At 39.2% G+C, this 26612-nt stretch overlaps 1 protein-coding gene across 1 annotated transcript in view; it reads left to right on the forward strand.

Moving 5' to 3' along the window:
• ABCB5 (ATP binding cassette subfamily B member 5) overlaps positions 1-26612 on the forward strand; it is a 104414-nt gene that overhangs the window by 19524 nt on the left and 58278 nt on the right. The window contains exons 7-13 of the mRNA XM_003407086.2: positions 94-218; positions 318-495; positions 1897-2010; positions 2549-2659; positions 7697-7822; positions 10310-10513; positions 16161-16331. Coding sequence (XP_003407134.2) covers positions 94-218; positions 318-495; positions 1897-2010; positions 2549-2659; positions 7697-7822; positions 10310-10513; positions 16161-16331 — 1029 coding nt within the window. The remainder of the gene's footprint in view (positions 1-93; positions 219-317; positions 496-1896; positions 2011-2548; positions 2660-7696; positions 7823-10309; positions 10514-16160; positions 16332-26612) is intronic.

The following is a 26612-nucleotide window of genomic DNA, read 5'->3' on the forward strand; positions in this document are numbered from 1 at the left end:
CGTTATTCCAGATCCTATCAGAATTAAATGCTCTGTGCATTTGTACTACCTTAGAGCCATTCTTTGGTTAACTGTGGTTGTGGTTTATTACAGATGGTCATCTCATTGACCAGCAAGGAATTAAGTGCCTATTCCAAAGCTGGGGCTATAGCAGAAGAAGTTTTGTCATCAATCCGAACAGTCATAGCCTTTGGAGGCCAAGAGAAAGAAATTCAAAGGTCTTCCTATGAATTCAAAGGTCTAACTATGACAACATATGCTTGGTTTTGTTTTCTCTTAGGGCTATTACACCATACATTTTGTTTTGTCTTTTTAAGGTATACACAGAATTTACAAGATGCAAAGGATGTTGGTATAAAAAAGGCCATAGTTTCAAAACTGTCTCTTGGTGCTGTGTACTTCTTTATGAATGGAACCTATGGACTTGCTTTTTGGTATGGAACGTCCTTGATTCTTAGTGGAGAACCTGGTTACACCATTGGAACTGTTCTTGCTGTAAGTCTTGTTTGAGAACAAAAGTAACTGGGCTAGGTCATCTTTTCTTGCTAGTAGTTGTTGTCAGTTGCCATCGAGTCGATTCCAACTCATAGTGACCCCATGTGCGCAGAGTAGAACTGTGCTCCATAGGGTTTTCAAGGCTGTCACCTTTCAGAAGCAGATCACCAAACCTGTCTTCCTAGGTACTTCTGTGTGGGTTTGAACCACCAACCTTTCAGCAAGTAATAGAACACTTAGAGTTCAGTAAAAATTCCTCTTTGAATGAAAATGAATATTCAAAGAGGAATATTTTTAATAAATACTTTTAACAAATGCTTTCCTTTAAATTATAGTTATTAATGGACAGGATTTATTCATCCATCAAGTTTTAGCGACTCATTTGTGCAGGCATTCTGTGCTGTTAAAACCAAAAAAACCAGACCCACTGGCTTCGAGTCGATTTCGACTCATAATGACCCTGTAGGACAGAGTAGAACTGCCCCATAGAGTTTCCAAGGAGCGCCTGGTAGATTCAAACTGCTGACTTCTCGGTTAGCAGCCGTAGCACTTAACTACTATGCCACCAGGGTTTCCTTTGTGCTGTTAGAAGAATCATAATTGAATTTTCCACTGGGACATATATAGAGTTTTCTTAATAGAACAATTAAAAAGGCAGTCTCTAGTAAGACTTTGTCTTCTCATCTTTGCCGAGATAGGATGGTCCTCTACATTTCTACATTCACCTTGCTGAATGTCGCCCATCCAAAAAGGTTCTATAGACTGGACTCTCCTGCCATTTCTCTGTCCTTTCAACATACAGTAAATGTTAAGAAACTACATATGGATGTCTGTCCTACATCCCAATTCAGACTTCTAAGCTGCCAAAAACCAAATCCATTGCCATTGAGTTGAATTCTGACTCACAGAGACCCTATAGGATGGAGTAGAACTGCCCCATGGAATTTCCAAGGCTGTAAATCTTTACGGAAACAGACTGCCACATCTTTCCTCTGCAGAGTGACTGGTGGATTCAAACCACCCACCTTTTGGTTAGCAGTCGAGCGCTTAACCATTGCACCACCAGAACTCCTCCTTAAACTCCTAGGTATTCTGCATTAAAATATACCCATCAGGGTCATGCAGGGCCAGTATTTCTCAGTCTGCAGATTTTCCTGCTCAGACCTGCTAGAAGGTAATAACCATAAAACTGTATCAACCAAAAGTCATTCCCCATTAGGAAACAGCCAAAGATATTTGAGTTAACACGTGTCTCCTTTATGTACAGTAGCATCTTCCATTCTTTCCCATCTAGACTCTCTAATATCTCTCCGTGATCCTCCACCAAGTATACACTCCATTCTGTGGCCTCTCTTATTCTAAGTGTGGGAGGGTAAATTGTTGTTGTTGTTGCTCCTGTAGGTCTTCTTTAGTGTGATCCACAGTAGCTATTGCATTGGAGCAGCAGCCCCTCACCTTGAAACCTTTGCTATAGCCCGAGGAGCCGCCTTTAGTATTTTCCAGGTTATTGATAAGGTAAGACCTCTAATTGCTGTGGAGAATAACTACCATTACTAAGAAAAGGAACCAACACCTCCCCCACCTTGAGCAATTAAAAAAAAAAAAACCCACTTCTGTAGGGTAGATTCTCATTCATAGCAATTCTATAGGACAGAGTAGAACTGCTCCATAGGATTTCCGAGGCTGTAATCTTTACAGAAGCAGACTGCCCCATCTTTCTTCTGTGGAGAAGCTGGTGGCTTCAAACCACTGACCTTTCAGTTAGCAGCTGAGTGTTTAACCACTGCACCACCAGAGCTCCAGGTGGGCAAAATCCATGGCCAAAAATCCGTAAGGTGGACAAAATCCATATTGGCCAATTGGTTATAGAAAAGAGACTGCTTTTTACTCTTTTCTGCACAAGGATTGTGTTTCGCTGCAAACTTCATGTCTAACTTCTAACACGGAAAAGACAAACGCTGTAAAAGAAATCCACCTTTAAATTATTTTAAAGATTTAGAGAGTGTCAGCTTAGTTCTTTGCAGACTTATAACGTTCTCTTTGTTCTTCCAAGAAACCCACTATAGATAACTTTTCAACAACTGGATATAAACCCGAATACATAGAAGGAACTGTGGAATTTAAAAATGTATCTTTCAGTTATCCATCAAGACCATCTATCAAGGTAGGATACGTAAAAGAATTGGACAGTTTTCTGATATTATCATCTACTGTCTAAGAGTCTTCTCTTATGAGATTATTGTTTAGGATCATTTTGACCAAAATTTTGGTTACTGCTTCCTCAAAAAGCTAGAATTAGAAATATCATATGATCCAGCAATCCCACTCATAGGTATATACACTAAAGAACAGTCGTAACACGAATAGACACATGCACGCCATGTTCATTGCAGCATTATTCACAATAGCAAAAAGGTAGAAGCAACCTAAATGCCCATCAACAGATGAATGGATTAACAAACTGTAGTACATACAACAGTGGAATACTATACTAAAGAGTAATGGTGAACCCACTAAACATCTCACAACATGGATGAATCTGGAGGGCATTATGCTGAGTGAAATAAGTCAATCGCAAAAAGACAAATATTTTATGAAACCATTTTTTATAAAGTAACAAAATGTTTACACACAGAAAAAAAAAAAAGACTCTTTGATGTTTACCAAGGATAGGAAAGGGAAGGAGGGAAAATTATCGAAGAGATAGTATATGTTAGTTAATACTGGTGAAGGAAAAGGCAATACACAATATGGGAAAAATCAGAACAACAGGACCAGGGCAACAGAGGAACTCAGGAATAAAGGACTATTTTGGTAACTATGGAAACCCTGATGGCACAGTGGTTAAGAGCTATGGCTGCCAACCAAAAGGCTGGCAGTTCGAATCCACCAGGCACTCCTTGGAAACCCTATGGGGCAGGTCTATTCTATCCTGTAGGGTTGCTAAGAGTTGGAATTGACTCAATGGCAACGGGTTTGGTTTTGGTTTTGGTATGGTAACTACAGAGTCTTGTTGGCACAATGGTTAAGAGCCACGGCTGCCAACTAAAAGGTTGACAGTTCAAATCCACCAGCTGCTCTTTGGAAACCCTATGGGACAGTTCTACTCTGTCCTATAGGGTCACTCTGAATCAGAACCTAATTGACAGCAACGGGTTTGTATTTTTTTTGTGTGTGTGTGTGTAGTAACTCCTATAGCATAGACAACCCTGCAACAATAGAAACAACAAACAATAATCTATGAATTATATAGTTAGGTAGATATACCAAGAGGTGAGTGAAGGGGGTAAGATAACACACCCACCGGCAGGTACAGGTGTAGAGATGGAAATTTCTACATACATGACTGTAGGTGCTTTTCATATATTAATGTAGACAACAGAGCACACAAGTGGCACAGTCAGGGAAACCTCTTAGGCATAACTAAACACCTCAGAAGGTGACGTTCCCAGGCTCAAAGGCACAGAACCATAGACTCGGGGACATCTATGTCAATTAGCGCAATATAGTTCTTAAAACCAGTGTTCTACATCCTACATTGGGGGATGTACCATCTGGGGTCTTAAAAGCTTTTGAGCAACCATCTGAGATACAACTATCGGTCTCATCTAGTCCAGAGCAAAGGAGAGGGAAAAATACTAAAAACACTAAAGACCCAAGGATTAACGGACCTCATGAACCACAGCCTACAAGACCCTGAGACCAAAAGAACTAGATGATGCCCAACTGCCACTACACCGACCGCTCTGACTGGGATTACAATAGAGGGTCCCGACAGAACAGGAGAAAAATATAGAACAAATGGTCAAATTCTCAAAAAAAGACCAGACTTACTGGTCTGACAGGTACTGGAGCAACTCCCAAGAGTATGGCCCCGAGACATTCTTCTGACTCAGACTCAAAGCCACTCCTGAAATTCACCTTTCAGCCAAAGATTAGGCAGACCTATAAAACAAACAGTAACACATGTGAGGAACATGCTTCTTCAATCAATCAAGTATATGAGATCAAATGGGCAACAGCCGTCCAGGAACAAAGGCCAGAAGGCAGAAGGGGACAGGAAAACTGGATGAATGGGACATGATGAACCTGGGACGGAAAGGAAAAGGGGAAGAGTGCTGATAAAATGTGGGATTGCAGCCAATATCGTGAAACAATTTGTGTAAAAAATTTTGAATGAGAAACTAATTTGCTCTGTAAACTTTCACCTAAATCACAATAAATTGATAAACAAGATTTTGGTTATTTTGCTTAGAGACTAGATAGATCATATATTCAACTGAACAAAGCATTTTCAACTCTTGATTTCACTCTGGATTTGGGAGCACACCCAAATGTCTTGGATTGGTGGCGCCACCTACTGGTGGTCCTGGAGATTATCCGATTTAACATGTCACCCATGTACAACAGAATGAAACGTTGCAGCGTCCTGAACCATATTCACAATTGTTGGTATGTTTGAGTCCATTGTTGTGGCCACTATGTGTTTTGAGTGCCTTCCAACCTAGGGGGCTCATCTTCCAGCGCTGTATCAGACAGTATTCTGTTGTGATCCATAGGGTTTTCATTGACTAATTTTTGAAAGTAGATCACCAGACCCTTCTTTCTAATCTGTCTTAGTCTGGAAGTCTGGATGCTCCGCTGAAACCATAGGTGACCCTGCTGGCATTTGAAATACCAGTGGCATAGCTTCCAGCATCCTAACAACACACAAGCTGGCACAGTAAGACAAACTGATAGACAGGGTGGTGGCCACTCAACATAGATACCTCATTTTAACCTCCTAGTTTCTATCCTGGGGGAATGATGCACGTGTTGTACCTTTTCCTTCTCCATTTCCTAGGGATTTTACTGCACCAATAGCTATGCCTCCTTACTTTCTCTCTCAGTCATATTTGCCATTGACTTCAAATGGATTCTGACTCATAACGACTCTACAGGACGGAGTAGAACTGCCCCACAGGGTTTTATAGGTTGTGATCTTTACGGCAGCAGGTTGCCACATCTTTCTACCACTGAGCGGCTGGTGGGTTCAGACAACCTTTTGGTTAGCAGCCAAGTGCTTAACCATTGTGCCACCAGGACTCCTTACTCTTCCATTACACACACATACACGCACACAGTCGCCGTCAAGTCAGCTCTGACTCATGGTGACTCCATGTGTGTCAGAGTAGAACTGTGCTCCATAGGATCTTCAGTGGCTGATTTTCAGAAGTAGATTGCCAGGCCTTTCTTCTGAGGCACATCTGGGTGGACTCGAACTTCCAACCTTTTGGTTAGCAGCCAACACTTTAACTATTTGCACTATACAGGAACTCCACACTCAGTTTATCCTCCTCCTTCTGTCATTCAGCCTTTGACAAATTCTTGTGAAAATGTGTCTCCTCTATTGTCTTCCTCTTTTCACTAATAAAGTTTACCAGAAAAAAAAAAAGCTGTTACTGTTGAAGATTGCGAAAGATAATTAAAAATAAAACACCTTTTGCATAGAAAAAGGAGACCATGATATTTTTAAGCAAAAGAGCAAAAAAAAAAAATTCTAACAGACCTTGCAGCCTTTGCATCCACAAAGTTATCTACCTACTTCCCTGTTTTTCTCTGATTAAATCTTTGATTGAAATTCTCTTTAAAACTCTTTCAGTGTTTTAATTTTTGTTACTTAATTGCCATTATTGGAATAATGTCTTCAACCCTTTTTGTTAACATAAAGAGAATACTCCAAACTGTATTTTGCAAATACATTTGAGTAGGCTTGCAGGAGATGTAATCACCAATCCTACTGCTATGTTGTATGGTAAAGTACTTTGAGTTTTTAAGCAACCATTATTTTAAATAAGTTTTCTAAACATAATCCTTTTTGCTAAGTGGGAGAATGAATAATGAAAGAAAGGAAAAAAGTCCTCCCACTTTAAATAAATAAAACACAGATTCTTCCAAGAAATGAACAGAGACCAATCCTAGGGTAAAAGTGCAGGTATGAGAGGAAGGGCTCCCACTGATGGCCCCCATTTTCTCACCTCCTTTAGAGAACCTTCCTCTGCTTGGCCTTTTGAAGGTTTTGTGTTTGGTGTATTTAAAGGGTCCGTTTCTTTACAAGTGGTGGGATCAAAGTGAGAGAAAACACAAGGAGAAATTCCAGTGTTGTTTGGTTTAATATGTACAGATGCCAGCCAGGACAGGTGAAGGTTTCTCAACAGGACTGCTGCTGGCATTTTGAGAGCGCAGTTTTTTGTAAGGGTTCTCTTACGTTGTGGATCCTGGGACATAAATACCGGTAGCAAACCCCAGTCTCCAAGAACATTTTTAAAATGCGCTCCCCACCCCCACCCCCCGACCTGTATTCAAATGCCCCCATGAGATCCACCACTAGAGAGAGGGTTTCTAATTGTGCAGCCTCATCCAAGGGGGTCACTTAAGAGTCTTGCCAGTTGTTTTACTTTGTAAGGTACTTTGTAGTAATGTTAAGGAGCTTCTAAGGAGGATCTTCCTTAAATTGCTTACAACAATATCTGGCAAAGTTTACTTCAGTTATTGAAAATTAGGAGATAAAACTTTTACTGACTGGTAGTCAAGAAAATTATATAATATTATTTTAGTTGAGATTGTGAACAGTTTGCCATGGCTAGTTAATATATTGTCCTCTTAGCTTATATCTCCTCTTATACATATAGGTTCCCCCCCCCCGTATATAAAGAGATGTAAAGATAGATGGTGAGAGATTGTTTTACCATAATTTCACCAAAATTGTTATGGAAATTAATAATTAATGGATGTGGTGACAGTATGACTTAAAATATATACATGTACATTAAACAAACACGTAACAAGATCTAAATTTATTTTCTAGTGCCACAGAATAGTTTGTTTTGGTTTAAAATTATACATTAAATTTCTGGAAATACATACCATATTTTTATGCCAATGATGCGTACCTTCTTATGTTTGGCAGCAGCTCCCTTCTCCTCCCCCGCCCCGCCCAGGTATTTTCATCAGCACTGCTATGCCAAATTTCTTTTTACATGTTCCTGTAAAAATAACATTAACATAGTATGCTTATGAAAATGCCTTGTTGAGAGAGGGAGTTGTTGGCAAACAAATGTAGAAGGTATGTGTTATTTGCCTAAGAATATGGTAGATCATATTCTAACTTATCCTAGTTTTATGAAGCTTGTTCTTTTTTTTCCCCCAAACACACTGATAGATTCTGAAGGGCCTGAATCTCAAAATTAACTCTGGAGAAACAGTGGCCCTGGTTGGCAGCAGTGGCAGTGGGAAGAGTACAGCAGTCCAGCTTCTGCAGAGGTTATATGATCCCAACGATGGCTTTGTAAGTACAGCCAGCAAAACTGTGCACACCCCTCAGGGTGAAGGGATTTAGAAATACCACATATTACGTAGAGTTTACGTCTATGTCAACTTTTAATTTTTAGCAGAGAGTCTGAGAGAAAGACCATATCTTTTCTTTTTCCTGTCTATACATTCTTTCAATAAATATTTATTGAGTGCCTGCATCGACTCCACGGCACTGGGTTGGGACAATATGCCAAGCGCTGTTCTAAGTGCTTGGGAATACACTAGAACAAAACAGATAAAAATATCTGCCTTCACGTAGTTTGCATCCTAATAAGTAAAGATAGACAATAAGTAAAATAAGTAAATTTTATGCTGTTGTGTGTTATCAAGTGAATCCTGACTCACAGCAACCGTGTAGGACAGAGGAGAACTGCCCCATAGGGCTTCCAAGGCTGTAATCTTAACGGAAGTAGACTGCCACACCTTTCTCTCAATGGAGCGGCTGGTGGGTTTGAACAGCGGACCTTTCAGTAATCAGCCGAGTGCTTTAATCACTTAGCCCCTCGGGCTCCTTAGTTAATTCCTGTATTTACTGTAAATAATGCACACCTTCAGTGTTTGTTTGCGGACCACGCCCTCCCTCCCCCCCTTCACAAGTGCTGCCACGCAGATCCTGTTCCACACGTCGCTATAAAAAAATTAGCATAGGCACTTATGAAAATACCTGGGCGGGGTACGGGAGGAGAGGCTGGCACACAAATGCAGAAGATTTGCTTTATTTGCATAAAAATATGGTATATAGTATGTTTTTTTAAAAAAAAAAGTTTCCAAGTCAGCTCCAGCTCATGATGACCCCATGTGTGTCAGAGTAAAACTGTGCTCCACAGGGTTTCCAGTGGCTGATTTTTCAGAAGTAGTTAGCCACGCCTTTCTTCCAAGGTGCCTCTGGATGGGCTTGAATCTCCAACATTTTGGTTGGCAGCCAAGCTTTTTAACTATTTGCACCCCCCAGGGACACCATTACAGTTCATAGTTGTTGTGTACCATCAAGTCAAGTCAGCCTCATAGCAACCTTATGTGACAGATTAGAACAGCCTCATGTGGTTTCCTAGGCTGTAATCCATACAGGAATAGATTGCCAGATATTTTTTCTCCCACAAAGCTGCTGAGTGGGTTTGAACCACCAACCTTTTGGTTAACAGCTAAGTGCTTAACTATTTCATCACCAAGCCTTCTATAGTATGTTGCCAAAAACAAAACAAAACCCATTGCTGTTGAGTCAATTCCCATTCATAGCAACCCTATAGGACAAAGTAGAACTGCCCCCATAGGATTTCCAAGGCTATGAATCTTTATGGCAGCAGACTGCCACATCTTTCTCCCATGGAGCGGCTGCTGGGTTTGAACCGCCGGGGTTTAGGTTAGCAGCCAGACACTTAACCACTGTGCCACCAGGGCTCCCTTATAGTATGTTAAAAAACAAAAACCAAACCCATTGTCATTGAGTCCATTCTGACTCATAACAACCCACAGGACAGAGAACTGCCCCCTGTAGTATGTTAGAAAATAATGCTGTGGAAAAAAAAAAAATAGTTATTTGTAATACCTAGAAGTTATTTTAGAGTTTCTCAAATGTTGAAGAATGATGTCTGTAGATAATATGCTCACTGTTTCTTTTTTCTCATACTGCATAATGTTGCCCTTTACTTTCTCACTCTTGTATATGGCATAGGGAATGAGACTGTGATATTCCCAGAAGCATAATTTCTGTCCAAACTTTCAACTTTACTTATAAAAGAAAATCTACTCTTCCGTAGCCTGGTTTCACTTAAATTTTACTTCTTAGTGTTAATTTGGAGTATCCTAGACCCATGTGTCTTTGCCGATGCTGAATAAGTAAACGAATAAGCATTCTATGTATAAAATGGTTATGTAAAATACCCATACTCAGACAGAATACCAGAGTTGGTAAGAAATACAAACAGTATGAGTTCTAATTGTCAAATCCTGGTTTCTGTAGCTGAAATATGTTGGAGTAGTGTCACCTCGAAGGAGAAGGCAGCATTCACATACTATTATTTATAACAATGACTACAAGGCACTTTTGTTTTTCACGTGGGAGGAGGGTGTTGAAGAGAAGTCAAAAGAGATATTCCCTAGAACAAAATGTAGAGGTCACATCAGTCTTAAAATAACAAAACTAAAGCTTGTTACCTGTGTCTGCGTAAAAACACTTGGGGCTCTTAGAGTGTATATCTTTATATGTAATCCGTGGATTTTAAGATAAAGGTATTTAGATGATTTGGCAAGATTTTAAGGCAGTTATTCTTCTGAAGTTTTGTTGGTCTTATCTAGCAAAAGGAATCTATTGACAATATACATTACAAATCTTTTATCAAAATATAGTCATGATTCTTGAGAACATGGTTGATTTTCAGTTTATGTTTTGGACTGGTAAGAAAGAGTCTAAGAGCATATAGTGAAAGTCATCACAACATGTTTCATTTCTTTGGATTGGCAGATCATGGTAGATGAGAATGACATCAGAGCCCTAAATGTGCTGCATTATCGAGAACATATTGGAGTGGTCAGCCAGGAGCCTGTTTTGTTCGGGACCACGATTAGTAACAACATTAAATATGGCCGAGATGGTGTGACTGATGAAGAGATTGAGAAGGCAGCGAAGGAAGCAAATGCTTATGATTTTATAATGGAGTTTCCCAATGTAAGTACACCATGTAGTCTACATATTCTAAAGTAAGATAATTAAACAATAACTTCTACAGAATAGGCATAGTACAATTAGTTTTTGTATTGTGCTAGGTGGAATTATCTATAAATGGAAGAGCACAGTAACAACCAAAAGATGAAATGCATCTTTGAATGGTCAATAAAGAAAAAAAAAAAAACACATTTAGTTTTTATTGGCTCTCACTGCAAATGGAAAAGAAAAAAAAAAGAAGACCGTGTTAAACTACAACAAAGAAATATGAGACAAAATCATCAGTCTAACCTGATAAACAATGTGTCTGCAAAACGTTGACTGGTGAGGCCATCTTGTGGCTAAGAACGGGAATGCCACACAATGTTCAGATTGGTTCTGTGTTAAAGCTGAAGGAAACCTATGAAAATTTTTAGAAGCATGTGGAGCTAATGGTGGTGCAGTGGTTAAGAGCTCAGGCTACTAACCAAGAGGTCGGCAGTTTGAATCTACCTTGGAAACTACTTGGAAATTCTATGGGGCAGTTCTACTTTGTCCTATAGGGTCGTTGTGAGTCAGAATTGACTTGATGGTGAGTTTGTTTTGTTTGTTTTGTGGAGCTAATATTGAACAAGAAATGTGAAATCATACTTGGACAGAGATAAAGTAAACTAAAATTCTTGGTAGTAGGAAATATCATAGCCTAGTGAGTATTTAGAATTTATAGAAAGCTGTAAAACCACTCATTTATATTTCCCGAAGTATTAGTTTATCAGTATGACTTGGAATTGTTGGGGGACACACACCCTGTGAAATATGAAAGGGTGAGATTTAAAATTAAAATGCGGATAAAATCCTATCGTCCCAGAAAGACACAATAACAAAAAATGTCCATCTTAACGGAGATATTTTGCAAACCACATTCTATCGGTCTTAATAATTTTGTTCTAGCTTTTGTTTTTTTATATAAAAGCATTTGTTATGCCTATAATTACTTCTTGTTCCCATTATTTAAGATCGTAATTAGGATATTATTTAGAGGAGCAAAATCATTAAGGAGGTGAGTTCATTGATTGTTATCTTGCTTGGGAAAACACACAATTCCCTTCTTTGATCTTTTGCCCCCTTCTTTAAAAAATAATTTATTTTATTTTGTTGTTTTTTAAAATATACAAAGCAAAACATACCAATTCAACAATTTCGATATGAACAATTCAGTAACATTGATTACATTCTTCAAGTTGCGCAACTATTCTCACCCTTCCCTTCCAAATCGTTCCACCTCTGCTAACATAAACTCGCTGCCTCCTAATCGTCCTGTCTAACCTTCAAGTTGCTATTGTTAGTTTGAATCCATATACTTCTTTAAAAGAGCACAATGCTTAAAGCAGGCACTCTTTACTAATTAAGCTAAACTATTGTTTGGTTTTGGAAACCCTGGTGGTGTACTGGTCAAGTGCTATGGCTGCTAACCAAAGGATCGGCAGTTTGAATCCGCCAGGCGCTCCTTGGAAACTCTATGGGGCAGTTCTACTCTGTCCTGTAGGGTCGCTAGGAGTCAGAATCAACTCGACGGCACTGGGTTTGCTTTTGGTTTTATTGTTTGGTTTAAAAAAGACCAGGGGATATTTCTGGTTTAAGGTTCAGAGATCATCTCAGGGCAATGATTTCAGAGGTTCATCCAGCTTCAATGGCTCTAGAAAGTTCGGATTCCATGAAAATTTGAAATTCTACTCTGCATTTTTCCCCCTTTGATCAGAATTCTTCTACAGAATCTTTGATCAAAATGTTCAGTAATGGTAGTTGGGCACCATACAGTTCTGCTGGTCTCACCGCAAAGGGGACGGTACATCCAAGGTATAATTGGTCTCTATTCACCTGGAGCAACAGAGGAAGAAGGAGAGTCAGGAACAGGAGGAGAAAATGGAATGCATGGCTAATTCCCTCCGTGAACAACTACCTCTGCCCTTCTTTTAAAAGTTTAGATTCTACTTTGCCCTCTTTTTGCTATTTTATCAGTAAGTACTAAGGGCCTACTGTGAGCTACCATACTAGGTACTAGAGATGGAGTGATGTGTGGTACAAATTCCTCCCCTCAGAAAGAAGATCGCTCACTGAGAGCTGGGAACCCAGGTCACATATCTAGACTACACAGGAAGGTGGCCAACAGTGGTTGGCAAGGTGGCTGAGGGAAAGTGCAGATGATAAATTGTTGTTTTCATGGCAGAGTTGGGAATTGAGAAGGGATTTGGAGGATAACAAGGATTTAGCCAAGTGGAGAGAGGGAGAGGCAGAGTAGGTGAAGTTAAAGGTGGGAAGGCACATGTGTATGTTTGGGAAATGAGTAGATATTTCTGACTGGAACAGGGAAGTAAGAAATAAGGCTGTAGATGTGGAAAGAAAGAGCACCGGGAATGCAGGCTAGGGAGATTGGGCTTTATTTTCTGGTTTTTGCCTCTTTTCAAATCACCAGTGATCTTCAGTTTCCTGTTTGAATTTAGGGAGCTTTCCAGTGCTTATTAAATCATACCTTATATGTTACTATTTGCTTTTTCAAAAAGGTAGATACTATACAAAGATGTTCCTTGCTATATATCTTATACTAAATCATAAAGATAAAGATTCTGACTTATCCTCAAAAATAAATTCCACAGCCATGGTTAACCAGAGAAATAAGAGTAAGTAGAATCAAAAATAAAGGTTCCAAAAGTGGTTAATTCGTGTAGGGAGAAAATTGGGTAAAGCTATGTGCAAGAATAAATAATAACGTTACTTTTTGTATAATGTACACATGTTAGAATTAGTATATCAGCATTAACTGGTATAGGCTAGCCTTTCTGCCATAATCAGTTGCTGTCAAGTTGATTCCAACTCATGGTGTGCAAACAGCCATAAAACCTGCTAAAATTTATGAGGCATGAGACAATTGTTTCCAAGCATTGGGCAAGAAGAGGTAGTGCAACATCGTGATTGCTGAGAGATGGAAGACTCAAGAAAAAAACTTCGTGGATTTGCAGCATTCTGCCTGCGGATGAATTTTCGACCACATCACTGTGAACTGGAATCCAGGCAGAACATGACACCCCATTGAGATGAAAGGACAGCTTAAGCAACTGGAGCAGAGATGAGGGAGCTTTGCAGTTGAGGTGGTGAGCAGAAGTACAGGTAGGAGCCCCTTAGAAATCCTTGTCTATGGATAAGACTATCCAATGTCTACTAGAGAGCAGCTGCTACAAGGTTGAGAGTGGAACAGAGAGGCTAGAAGTCAAGCATTGCTGAGATATGTTGAAAGTGCTGCCCAGCCATAGTGGAGAGACCACATTAACATCTTTTTAACACCTCAGACATATAGCTGAGACACCAAAAAAACCACACCTTAGAAGTAAGGACCACACCTTAGAGTAAGGCCAACTCTAGACCTGCCTTAACAAAGCCTAAAACTAAGCCCTGACAAGATCCCTCGAAGAGACAGTATTTGGAGGTTGAGTCCTGCCAAGTTACAAGGCTTGGAATATACCTTGAACTTTCTACGAAGTCACCCTAGCAAAGCAAAAACCAAGGCTACATGAGGTTCAAGATGATCAGCCAGTACTTGTATTTCTCACCAAAATCACAAAAATCAACACTTTTCAAAGGAAAACAATTCAGAGTCTCACCAACAAATCATGCACAGTATTCAGGATAAAATCTACAATTACTAGACATACAAATAGACAGGGAAATGTGACCCTGTCTGTAGGAGAGAAAAGATGCAGTCAATAGAAACCAACTCTGAGACGGTTCAGATATTGGGCTTACCGGATACTGGACTTTAAAACGGTTATTATAAATATTTCAATCTTATGCTCAAAATATTAAAGGAAATACATTCAAAAGAATTAAACAAAAATTTGGCCTTAAAATGTGAGCAGATATGGAAACCTGCAGAGAAATGGAACCAAATGGAAATTCTAAAATTTAAAAGTACAAACACTGAAATGAAAAAAGCTCTTGATGGAATCAACAGAAAATTGAAGATAGCATAAGGAGTCTGTGAATTTAAACATGGATCAATATAAATGATCCAAACTAAAGAGCAGTGAGAAAAAAAATGAAAAATAGAGTCTCAGAGATATATGAGAAAATATCAAACAGGCTATCATATATGTAATTGGAGTCCCAGAAAGAGAAGACAAAATTGAAAAGAAAAAATGTTTGAAGAAGTAATAGACAAAAATTTCCTAAACTGGTGAAAATATCAACTTACAGATTTGAAAGCCCAGCAAACCCCAAGCAGATTTAACGTAAAGAAAAACCACACCAAGTACATTATAGGCAAGCCGATGAATACCAAAAATTAAGATGAAACCCTGAAAGCAGCCAGAGCATAGGTACACACTATAGACAGAGGGACAAGGGCATGAATGAGGATCAATTTTCATCAGAAAAAAACCGAAGCCAGACGACAAAAAATGGTATTTTTAAAGAGCTGAAAGAAAAGAAATACTTTCATTCTGGGATTACATATCCAGGTGAAAATACTCTTCAAAAAATAAGGGAGGATGAAGACAATTTCAGAAAAACAAATGTGGAGAAAAGGCAGTGCTAGAAGACTTTTTTTGCAAAAAGTTCTAAAGGATGTCCTTCAGGCTGAAGGAAAATGATACCAGATTAAAATAACATTTCCAAGGAGCAACTGGTGGATTTGAACTGTCGACCTTCTGGTCAGCAGCCAAGCTCTTAGTTCAATTAATAACACCTACTTATTGAGCATTTCTCATGTTTTTCATTCCTTCCCACAGACAGAAATTTTTTGGATTTTTTTTTTTTTTTTGCTAAATAACGACCCTATAGGACAGAGTAGAACTGCCCCACGGAGTGGCTGGCGGATTTGAACTGCCGACCTTTTGGTTAGCGGCTGTAGGACTTAACCAGTACGCCACCAGGGTTTCCATGTGAAGGCTAGTCTCTAGAAATTAAAGGTTTAGAAAGAATATTTATTTTTAAAGAAATGAACTTTGAATCAGAGATTTAACCGAAAAGGGTATTACTGACCATGCTTCATTAGTGCTTGAAGTTACCTTCACTTTAAATATCTGGCAATATCTACTTTGTTTAAGATGTATATACAATAACAACAACAAAAAAAAAGACAAAAGAATAAGAAAAAGGTCTCCCAAGACTGAAAGACCTTTTGGGGGAAGGTTTATTCTTGAAGTAATTTTTCATAATATTTTTCCCAGTATCCAGAAAGGAAATTGTGGATAATCTATTAAATTGCTAATACACATTTCAAATAATAGTTAATTATCCATTTGTATAACAGTGGTTTTGTTTTTTTTTTTAAGAACTCAACATTCTAAAAATGTCTAAAAAGCTTTGAAAATCAGTTCAAGTTCTTATTTTTTTTAATGTTCGCTTGTGGAATGTTCTAATTTATTTTAGTCCTAGCCACATTTTCATGGGTTCCCTCTTCATTAGGCTCTTTTCTCACAGTTGTTTGTTTTCACAAAGAACAAACTAAAGGTTAAAAAAGAAAAAAAAAAAAAAAAACAGCCAGTCTAAAGCAGTGATTAAGCTGATGTAAAACACAACTGTGGTTGTTTGTAGTTCATTTTCTGGTCATTTGATCGTGCTGCCTTCTTTTTCCTGTTTTTTTTTTTTTTTTCTTTCTTTCTTTCTTTTTTATTAGAAATTTAATACCTTGGTTGGGGAGAAAGGAGCTCAGATGAGTGGAGGGCAGAAACAGAGAATCGCGATTGCTCGAGCTTTAGTTCGAAACCCCAAGATTCTGATCTTAGATGAGGCGACATCTGCCCTGGATACAGAAAGCGAATCAATCGTTCAAGCTGCTCTGGAAAAGGTAAGTGAGCAGGAGCATTTGTTATTTCCATATCCCTGGCTCATCATTGCTTTTAAGTACAGGTAGCCTTCAGCTTACGGGGGGCTCTGTTCCGATGACTGTTTGAAGTTGGTTCTGACCTAGGTCAAATATTTCATTTTCTTTTTTTAGTTTTTGTTATTATTACCTTTTATTATTAGTTTCTTTACAAATCTGGCAACACTTTGAACAATAAACCATAAAATTGAACGTCTGTGAGTGAACATCAGCGAGTGATAAAATCAGTAAATTAAGCGCTGTAACATATTACTAACGATAAGATGTACAAAAAAAAAAGGATGGTTGTAACTGCAGTTTGTCATAACTGAAATACATCATAAATCAGGGACTACCTATAGAAGAAAGTGGGGATCTGTAGTGGGTATTTATTAAATTCAGATTCAGGGGTGGGTTAACCAGTAAGCATGGTATGTACCAGTTTATAGTAAGCAAGGTATGCAGGGGCTTAATTGTGCTTACTTACTAACCTGTAGTGCACAACTTTCACATGGGTTTCACCACATCTCTTTATGTGGTGAAATTGTGCACTACAGATTTGTAAGTAAGCACAAATAAGCCCATGCACGCCTCGCTTATTGGGTAATTTCTCCTTCTTTAGAGTCATCCCTAAGGTATGGAATGCAGGGTGTTCATCCTTATAAGAACTTAAGTGATGGTTCTAGGAAGTGATTTGGAGGAGAGAAGGAGATGCCCTAGCTGGTGCTAAAAAACAGAAAAAAAAAAAATGAGACTGATACCCAAGTACTTATTTCATAGCCCAGTTCCATTCCAACATGTCTGCACTCTACCTCCCCACAGTAACTGCCCCCCACCACCACCATCACCACCTTAACCACGTCCATCCTTTGCCCCTTCTGTACATACCTGTGAGATTCTCTTCTCTGAATATTTTCCCCCTTTAGGCCACCCTGGAGTATTCATTAGGTCCCTGGGTGGCACATACAGGTGGCACTCAACTACTAACTTAAAGGTTGCAGGTTAAAACCCACCCAGCAGTGCCACAGAATAAAGGCCTGGTGATCTGCTTCCATAAAGATTATAGCCAAGAAAACCCTATGGACAAGTTCTACACTGTAAATACATGGATTCGCCAGGCATCGGAATTGACATGACGGCAATGGATTTGGATTTTTGATTTTGAGTATTTATTTCAGCTTAATTTCACCTCCAGTAGAGAAGCATACAGGGTGATTTGCTCTAACCTTGAAGCACCTGCTCCAACAACCTTGGGCCTTCAAACCTCACACTGACCTCCTGCCTACTACACATTCATGCTTCACGGCCATAGAGCAGTCGTGGCCCTGTACCGAATTACACTGCATCCCAGAGGGTAGTTGGCAGTGGCAATAGGAAAAAACATCAAATATTTTTTCAGTGGCCAAACCCTGGCAGTCCAGTGGTTAAGAGCTTGGCTGCTAACCAAAAGGTCAGCAGTTCAAATCCACCAGCTGCTCCTTGGAAACCCCCATGGGGCAGCTCTACTCTGTCCTATAGGGTCACTATGAACTGGAATCAACTCAAGGGCAATGGGTTTGGTTTTGGTTTTAAACCTCTTTTAAATCATGGCTTACAGATCTCTCAGAAGGCTTAATGTCATTTTACTTGGAGTTTGGTTGGAAATGTGTTAAATGTTTTCTGTCTAAGAAAATTATAGTCTTTACGGGAACAGAAATGGATACTGGCAGCCAGAGTGCCCCACTGCTAATTGAAAAATCTATTAGTTACTATTATCAACTTGCAAATCGTATCGTATAAGTTTTTACCCTTGTTTCCATCCCATGATGAGAATGCCACATGTTGCTTGTATGATACGAAAATCCTTTCTTATCGGGGACACATTTCCAGTTTGGTTCATCTTGGTGAAGAAGGGACAATTCCCTCAGCAGCAGGGCTGATGTTTTATTCATTTTTTTTAATGCTTAGTAACTAGGACAGGATTCAGTACATAGAATACACTCAATAAATAGTTTTTAACAATGATAATGTTTAGTTATTTAGGGTTTGGATATACCACAAAATTATTACATGTTATATAGCTATCTTTTAAATTGGATAAGATTTTTTTTAATTTGTTATAATAGACTCTTGGGTAGTTTAGAAGTTAAATATTGTGCCTGTTGTCTTTTCATCCAAAACCTTAATCACTTCAGGCAGTCAAAATTAGTTCAGACTTTAAATAGTTGCTTGGTGATGTGATAAACTAATAAATGGGTTTATCAACACGCAACTAGTTAAAATGAAATCTGTATCATAGGTAAGAAGAGAATGCAAAACGTTTGTAAGCTATGATTCTCATTGTATAAAAATAGTGACGGCAACATATATAAAAATAATAACACTTGTGTGCAAACCATGGAAGATTTAATTATTTAGATAATTTCCTTTACTGTTAATGTTTTTCAGTTTTAAAACAGAAAAGATTAAATCAACATCATAGACAGGAATAAGTTTGAAACTGCCGTAAGTAAAGTTGCTAGTCTTTTGTGAGGTGAGGGTAAAGGGTAATGAATGGAGTGACAACTAGCACAATAAATTATATTAATTATATACACCTCAATTTACTGGAAAATGGTTCATGGCGAAGGAGAGAGTCAAAATATAGACAGGATGATAAAAGCCTATTACATTAAAATATAGATTTGATGATGTCACCCTTCCACTTCAAATCCTCCAGTGATTCCCCGTTTCACTGAGGACAAAGTCGCATTCCTTGCAGGGAGCCATGAGAGTCCTCTGCATTCATCACCACATCCAGGGGTTGTGGACTCAAGGCTTTGGAGAGACCCCTTCATGATGAGCACAGAGCACACAGCAGGTCTCATTCCTGCCCATCCATCTAAGAGCTCCCAGACCCTGCTGCTCGATACAGCTTACCCTATCACAGTAAGCAGATTTTTACAGCTCAAAATGGCACACGAGCCACTAACCCCCACCAAAGAAGGCCACAATAAAATGTACCTCTTCTCACTGGTGGCTACAGCACCTTCCTTCCTCCACACTCCACCCTCACGTATTTCTCTCACCACTCCGTTACCCCCATTATCTTCCATTTATATGAAATTCTAGAATACCAGTAAAGCTAATGTATTGGGATAGAAAACCAAATCAGTAGTTTCCTGGGGCAGAGAGTGGGTTTTGATGGAAACAGGGCATAAGGAGACGGACTATCACTCTTTGTCCTCACTTGTGTTATTGCAATAGCTAACTCCATGCTGATGAGTAGAATCACGTGGCTGCTGTGGTGAAAGCAGGCTGAGGAGGGCAAGGGCTGAAGAAAAACCAAAGCCTGTTGCTGTCAAGTGGATTCTGACTTACAGGGTCACTACAAGTTGGAATCAACTCAACAATAGTGGTTTTTGGTTTTGCTTCAGCCCTTGACCTCCTCAGTCTGTTTTCAACACAGCAGCCAGGTGATTCTACTCAAATGTAAATTTGATGATGTCATGCTTTGCTTCAAGTCCTCCAATGTCTCCCCATCTCATGCTGAATAAAAGCCAAATTCCTTGCAGTAAGCTCCAAGGCTCTATGGGGTTGGGCTGTGAGCTCATTATTGAATCTCACTTCCCACGATTCTCTCCTACATTGGCTTTTCCTTCAACACACTATAGCACTTTTCATCACCTGTCATACTATCTATGCATTTGTTTATTTTATTATTGTCTCTCTTCCCTCACTGGAATATAAACTGTCTGATGGCAAGGACTTTGATTGGCTAACGGCAGTGTCCCCAGCACTAGGACAATGCCTGACACTTAGCAGATAGTCAATAAATATATTTGTAAATTGAATTTTTGGATGAATGTAATATAGGATAGTTCCAAGGCCTAAATTGTTCTTTTCTGGATTTGTTAATTTAAGGTTGCTGCAAACTAGTCTTGTTCTACTAACCTTGTTTAAGAGGGAGGTCACGAGGCAGTGGATAGGGTTTACACCACAGGGTATGGGCTTCCACTCTGCTACTGTTTTGGACCTATTACATCAATGCAGGAGGTTTCTAGGCTGTCCCTCTATGAAGAGACACTGCAGTGAGCACCTGCTTGCTGCTGGGGAAACAGAGGAAGCACACACGGATTCTGTGATAAAGTCCATGAATGCTCTTTAAAATGTTAAAAGCTGTATGCAAATCCAAGAAATAATTATTATTGAGGGAGGTTCAGCTGTACCACATCAATGGAAAACCTAAAAAAAAAAAAAAAGGCCCTTTGCTAATTATGAGGGAAAGGTTTCCATCACAGTTTTATTCTTTGAAAACTACAGTTGCTTTGCTGGCTTTTATCATCACTGTACTTTTTCAATATACTCTGTATATTTCTTAATACTTTGCTGGTCTGCCCCTGTGGCTTCTTACATTATACTTACACTACTTGGAAAAGTGAAAAATAAAAAAAGTAGTGTATTACATGAAGCTGCAGGCTTACTAAATTAAGCCCCAAGAAGTGGTTATCCAAAGTTGAAATTAGGAGAAAGTAATTTTTAAACTTACACACATTTTTTGGTGTGTTTGTGTCAGTTAAGTATCTTACTCTGGATTTGTAAATGAAATTGGAGTTTAATAGTTTTTTGTTTTCTTTGAACAATTTCTAGCAGAACTGTAAGATGGTTGGGAAGAGGAAGAGAATTTCTTCAAGGGGATTTCCTCTGCTGGAATGTAGCCAGGAGAGCACCAGTAACATAGACTACCTGGTACCAAAAGCATTGTAGAACCTTTTACAAATCTGCTTAATCAAGCTCACAGGAGCCCTGGTGGTGCAACAGTTAAGCTCTCAGCTGCTAACCAAAAGGTTGGCAGTTTGAACGCACCCAATGTCTCCCTTGGTCATCTGCTCCCATGAAGATTACAGCCTAGAAAACCCTATGGTGCAGTTCTACTCTGGCACATGGGGCTGCTATGAGTCAAAATTGACTTGATGGCACACAGCAAACAAGCTCACATTTGTGAGGCCCAGTGTTAGATTCTAGGCCACTAACTTCTTTTAAAATAGTGGTTCTTCCCCTTTGATTAATGAGGCCACATTAAGAATCTGATTAGGAGACAAAAAGAAAAAAAAAAAAAGCTCTATAAGCTTCCCTCCAGAAAAATATACAAATACATTTGCACACATAAATTTACATATAATGTCAAGGGGCTCACAGATGCCCCCAAAGCCATTATTTTTGGTGGACTAAGGGAACAAAGGGATGAGAATAGCTAATCCTCACAAGAGCCTTATGAGATAGAGAGATAGGGTCATGCATTCACCTGTTTTACAGATGAGCCCTCTGGGGTGCAGGGGGTTGAGTAACAGCTAGGAGGCTGTGAAGCCAGAACCTAGATCCATAGCATCAACCCTGTAGCTCATTCACATAACCACAGTGCTATATTATCTCAACATGACACGTCTGCTCAGGGGCAGAGCTAAGAATGAATCCCAGTCAGGCTCCAATCCTCACCTCTCCCTGCTTCTTGGGAAAAAAATTAAAAACATATCCCAAATTGAGGTCCTTGTGTAGGCTTATAATAGTCCTGTTGTAAGTTGCTTATTTTGATCCCGCTGAGTCGGACTTGACTCCACGGCACCTGTTGTTTTTGTTTTTAGTATATGTAGCAGCAGTCCCTGGTGGTGCAAACAGTTAAGCACTCAGCTGCTAAATGAAAGGTTGGCTATTCAGATTTACTCAGAGGCACCTCAGAAGAAAGGCTTGGCAATCTATGTCTGAAAAATTAGACATTGAAAACCTTACGGAGCACAGTTCTACTCTGACATACATGGGGTCACCATGAGTTGGAGTTGACTCAGTGGCAACTGGTTTACTGGTACATATCTGGTAGTGGTTTTTTCTTTCACAAGTGAATTTAAATAAATATTTAGGAGGACATTTCAAATAACTTAAAAATATAATAAATTTATGTTCCATGATGTGAATAGGTATCTTAATGATTTCTATAAATTAAAATCTTTCCTAAGCCTTGCCCTTCCCCCAAAATAAGGAAAACTCCCATATGAGGTATTGATATTCCTAATTGCTACCAAATAGAACATCTTTAATCTATTATTTATTGGTCAGCAATCTGGTCTAGGTAAGGCATTATTTCCTTCTGCAAGAAATATGAGCTAATTATTAAAACACTTTCTCTTCCTGCTAGCATTTACTTCATCATTTATTTGTTGTAAATTTCTCCACAAATGCTTAAATTGTTAGCCTGTGAATAAAATTAGGTGACAGGAAAATGTACTAAATGGTTCTAAATAATTTTATGTTATCTTCAGTTATTAACTTATTAGTTAACATATTTAGAAGTGAGAAAAAAAGAGATTCCAGCTATAAAAAGAAAGCACTTTACCATAGGGTACTATTACATGTTCCTAATTAGACAGTACATGTGGCCTCATCTCAGCAAAGAGTTTCGATTTTGAATGTGCTTTCCTTTTAAAGGGTCTTAACCTGAGCATACATATATTCACATGAGTAGTTCTTTGCAAGCTGGAAGGAAGGAGATCAAAGAGAAGGTGAACAACTTATTAAATATGGCTTCTAAGTGCCTGACATTTTGCCATCTGTCATCTCATTTTACAAAAGGGAAAGCATTCTCAGACAGGTGAAATGACCTGGCAGTAATCCCATGTTGTTCAGCCATGAAGCCAGTGTTGTCCTAGAAGAACGTCAAACCAGTCGGCTTTCAACTTCATCACAGTAAGGTAGTTAAGAAACCAAAAAATCCTGTTTTCCATATAGTTAATGTAGTGACCTTATGGAGTCCCTGGGTGGTGCAAGCAGTTAAGAGCTTTACTACTAACTGAAAGGTTGCTGGTTCAAACCTACCCAGAGGCGCCCTGGAAGAAAGACTCAGAAATCAGCCTTGAAAACCCCATGGAGCGCAATTCTACTCTGCAATACATGGTTTCATCATGAGTCGAAATCGACTTGACAGCAACTGTTTTTTTTTTTTTTTTTTAATGACCTTATAGCACATGGTCACTTAAAATTTGATTTTTTTTTTTTAAAAAAGGAGGAAAATTGTAAAAGACTAGTGAGAAGAGGTTGTCAAACTGCATTCCTTAGAGTATTAGGGTACTAGGGTTTCCAAGGAGCTTCTTGAAGAGGGGAAGAAGGTAGGGAGGTGGTGTAGGCACAAGTAGGTAGGGCTATTCACCCTAAAAACAAAAAACCTGTTGCTATTGAGTTGATACTGACTCAGAGCCCCTATAGGACAGAGTAGACCTGTCCCCCAGGGTTTCAAAGTCTTTACAGAAGCAGCCTGCCACATCTTTATCCCACAGAGCAGAGCAGTTGATGGGGTCAAACTGCCAACCTTTTGGTCAGCAGCCGAGCGCTTAACCACTTTGCTACCAGAGCTCTTCTATTCTCCCAATCCCCTGCCATTTCAAAGAGAGCTGCTAGCCATTAATCTGGCTTATTTATTTAACTATATCAAGTTTCCACATGAGCTTTCATTTGGTGAAAGGATTTTGTAGCTTAGGAAAAAAGTTCAAAAACTACAGGACTAGATCATGGAGCATATTTCACTGACGAGCCCCAAATCCACCTGAGGCGACCTTCTAGGAGGCTGTGAGTGGGAGCTTGTATTCTGTTTTCCCACCCCGCGCACCAGGACTCTAGAACTCTCCGTTTACAGCCTTATCCAGAGAATATATTATTCCTGTTAATTGACCAGGCAGTCAAACGCAGGCCTCTCAAATGCTCAATGCTTTGTATTTTCTTTTTTATTGTTGACCACCTTTATTTAAGGCCCGTGACCGTCACTGGGAGAAGCTAACTGTTCCCCTCAGTGCTTTATCTCTGCATAGCGATTCTGTAAGGAGTGCTTTAAATCACCCTCTATTTTGAACTCCAAGCTAATTACCTGGTGATTTATGGCTGCTCATGGAATTGTGAAATCATCTGAACCTGCCAGCAAACTGTCAAGTAGGAACCTATCTTCCTGTTAACCTGTGTTTGATCAAATACATAATTGCTTTAGCTTTGTATAAACTGTGAGATAGGAGAGAAGATACTAGGAATTTCCTTAAAAATGGTTCTTTCTAGAAACAATAGTAGCAACAAAGACATTGAAAACCTACTATACCTACTCTGAGGAATCCAGAAAAATAGTGGTATGAGTATACTACTTCTCTTGTCTTTACAGTAATTTTCATTAAGAAACAAAGCTTCGATTTTCCTTAATCGTTATTTTTTAGAAGGCCTAGTCTGCCAAAATCTCTTCCATATATTTTTGTTCCCTGTGGCTAGTATATCAGTTTTCAGTTATATTTACGATCTAAAGGAGTTGTATTTTTCCAATGCCCTTTATAGTAACTTGAATGTGTACAGTCCTTATATGCCCATTTTATAGGCCTTTGGAGCACAGTTTTCCCCCTTTTAGCTTATTAGGCACTCAGATGTGAATTCATGCTGTAATAAATTAAATTGTAACATAAGATCTACTATAATCAAATGGTTGTATTTTAGGCCATGAGCCTGGCAGAGTAAGGAGGATACAGATGGATAAGAGCAGGCATTCCAGTCTGCAGAAACACTGTAGTTTCAAGGCTCAACTGCAGAAATTATCATCCCTCACTCTCAGTATTCATATGTCAGACAGCAGTGTACACTTTGCAAAATAAGTAAACCTGCTCGGTATGCAGTGCCTAATGAGTGAGGAAATACGAACGCCCACGAGGTGAGGTATAAAAAATGCCTATGAAGTAAGCCCTTTATGAGGAAGAGAACCAAACCCCAAACTGAACCCACTGCTGTCCAGTCAATTCCAACTCATGGCAACCCAGTGTGTTACAAGCAGAACTGCTCCATAGGGTATTCCTGGCAGAAGCAGATCTTTACGGAAGCAGATCATCAGGCACTTTTCCATGGTGCCGCTATGTGGGTTGGAACGGCCAATTTTTCAGTTAGTAGTTGAGAATAGACTGTTTGGACCACCCAGGAACCTTCAGGAGGAAGAGAAGGTGTCTTCTAATCTAAACCTGCATCAGAAGTCTGTGATTCTGATCCTGTCAGCAAGGAGGATATACAGGATTCTCAGTCTTTTTGTAGCTGTAACCTCCTGATTATTTTATTTTATACCACTCTCCTGTCAAGGAGCCCTGGTGGTCCAATGGTTAAAGCACTTGGCTGCTAACTGAAAGGTCGGTGGTTCAAACCCACCAGCCTCTCTGTGGAAGAAAGATGTGGCAGTCTGCTTCCGTAAAGATTACGGCCTTGGAAACCCTATGGGGCAGTTCTGCTCTGTCCTATACGGCCACTATGACTCGATGGACATGTGTTTTGCTTTGGCTCTCCTGTCATTCTCATTAGAGTATAATGTGTTGTTTATGCCCTGTTTTTAAAATTAAATTCCATACATATTATTTTGTTTCGAGAAATGTTTGATAGTGTTGCAAAATCATTGAGCTAATTGGTGGCGTCCTGTAGTTTCATCATGAAGGTTTGAGGTTCGTTTGCTCTTATAAAATAACACGTGCAACTTTAAGGAATGTAGTTAACTAAATGGGAGAGGTACGGGCCAGGAGTGGGGGTGCCTGAGTGTTCTCACCTTCGCGGTGGTCATTGTTGTAATACACACCCAGCCAGCAACAGCGTTCTTGCACTTCCTTAAAGCACTGTAGGCGAGTCCCGGAGTCTCTGAGACCCAGAGCAGAATTCAAACTTGATTTTTGAAAGAGAGCATTACATTTGTGTAGACTGAGTGTCTTTCTTCTAAAAGATACTAGGGACATAGGACAAACCCAAACTGAGAGACATTCTACAATGTATCTGACCAGTATTGCACAAAGCTGTCAAGGTCATCGAAAACAAGGGAAGTCTGAGAAGCTGTCAGAGTCCAGAAGAGACTAAGGAGACATGATGTCTAAATGTAATGTTGTATCCTGGAGGAGATCCTGGAACAGAAAAAGGGCATTAGGTAAAAACTAAGGAAATCCAAATAGAGTTTAGTTAATAATATTGTGTCAATATTGGTTCATTAGTTGTGACAGGCGCACCATAGGAATATAAGATGTTGACAATGGGGAGACTGGGTGTAGGGTATACTGGAAACTCTCTTACTACCTTTGCAACTTTTCTGTAAATCTAAAACTATCCTAAAATACAAGGTTTATTTTAAAAACAAAAACCAATCACAATTTAATCAGTTTTGTTTTATTCTTCATAAGGGCCCCCATGTATAAGCAAGGCTTAGAATTAGCACATAAAAGAAAATGGGAGACTGAAAAAAATAAAAAGCAAGCAATAAAAACCCTTTAACTA

This window comes from Loxodonta africana, chromosome 8, assembly GCF_030014295.1.
Source record: "Loxodonta africana isolate mLoxAfr1 chromosome 8, mLoxAfr1.hap2, whole genome shotgun sequence".
NCBI lineage: Eukaryota > Metazoa > Chordata > Mammalia > Proboscidea > Elephantidae > Loxodonta > Loxodonta africana.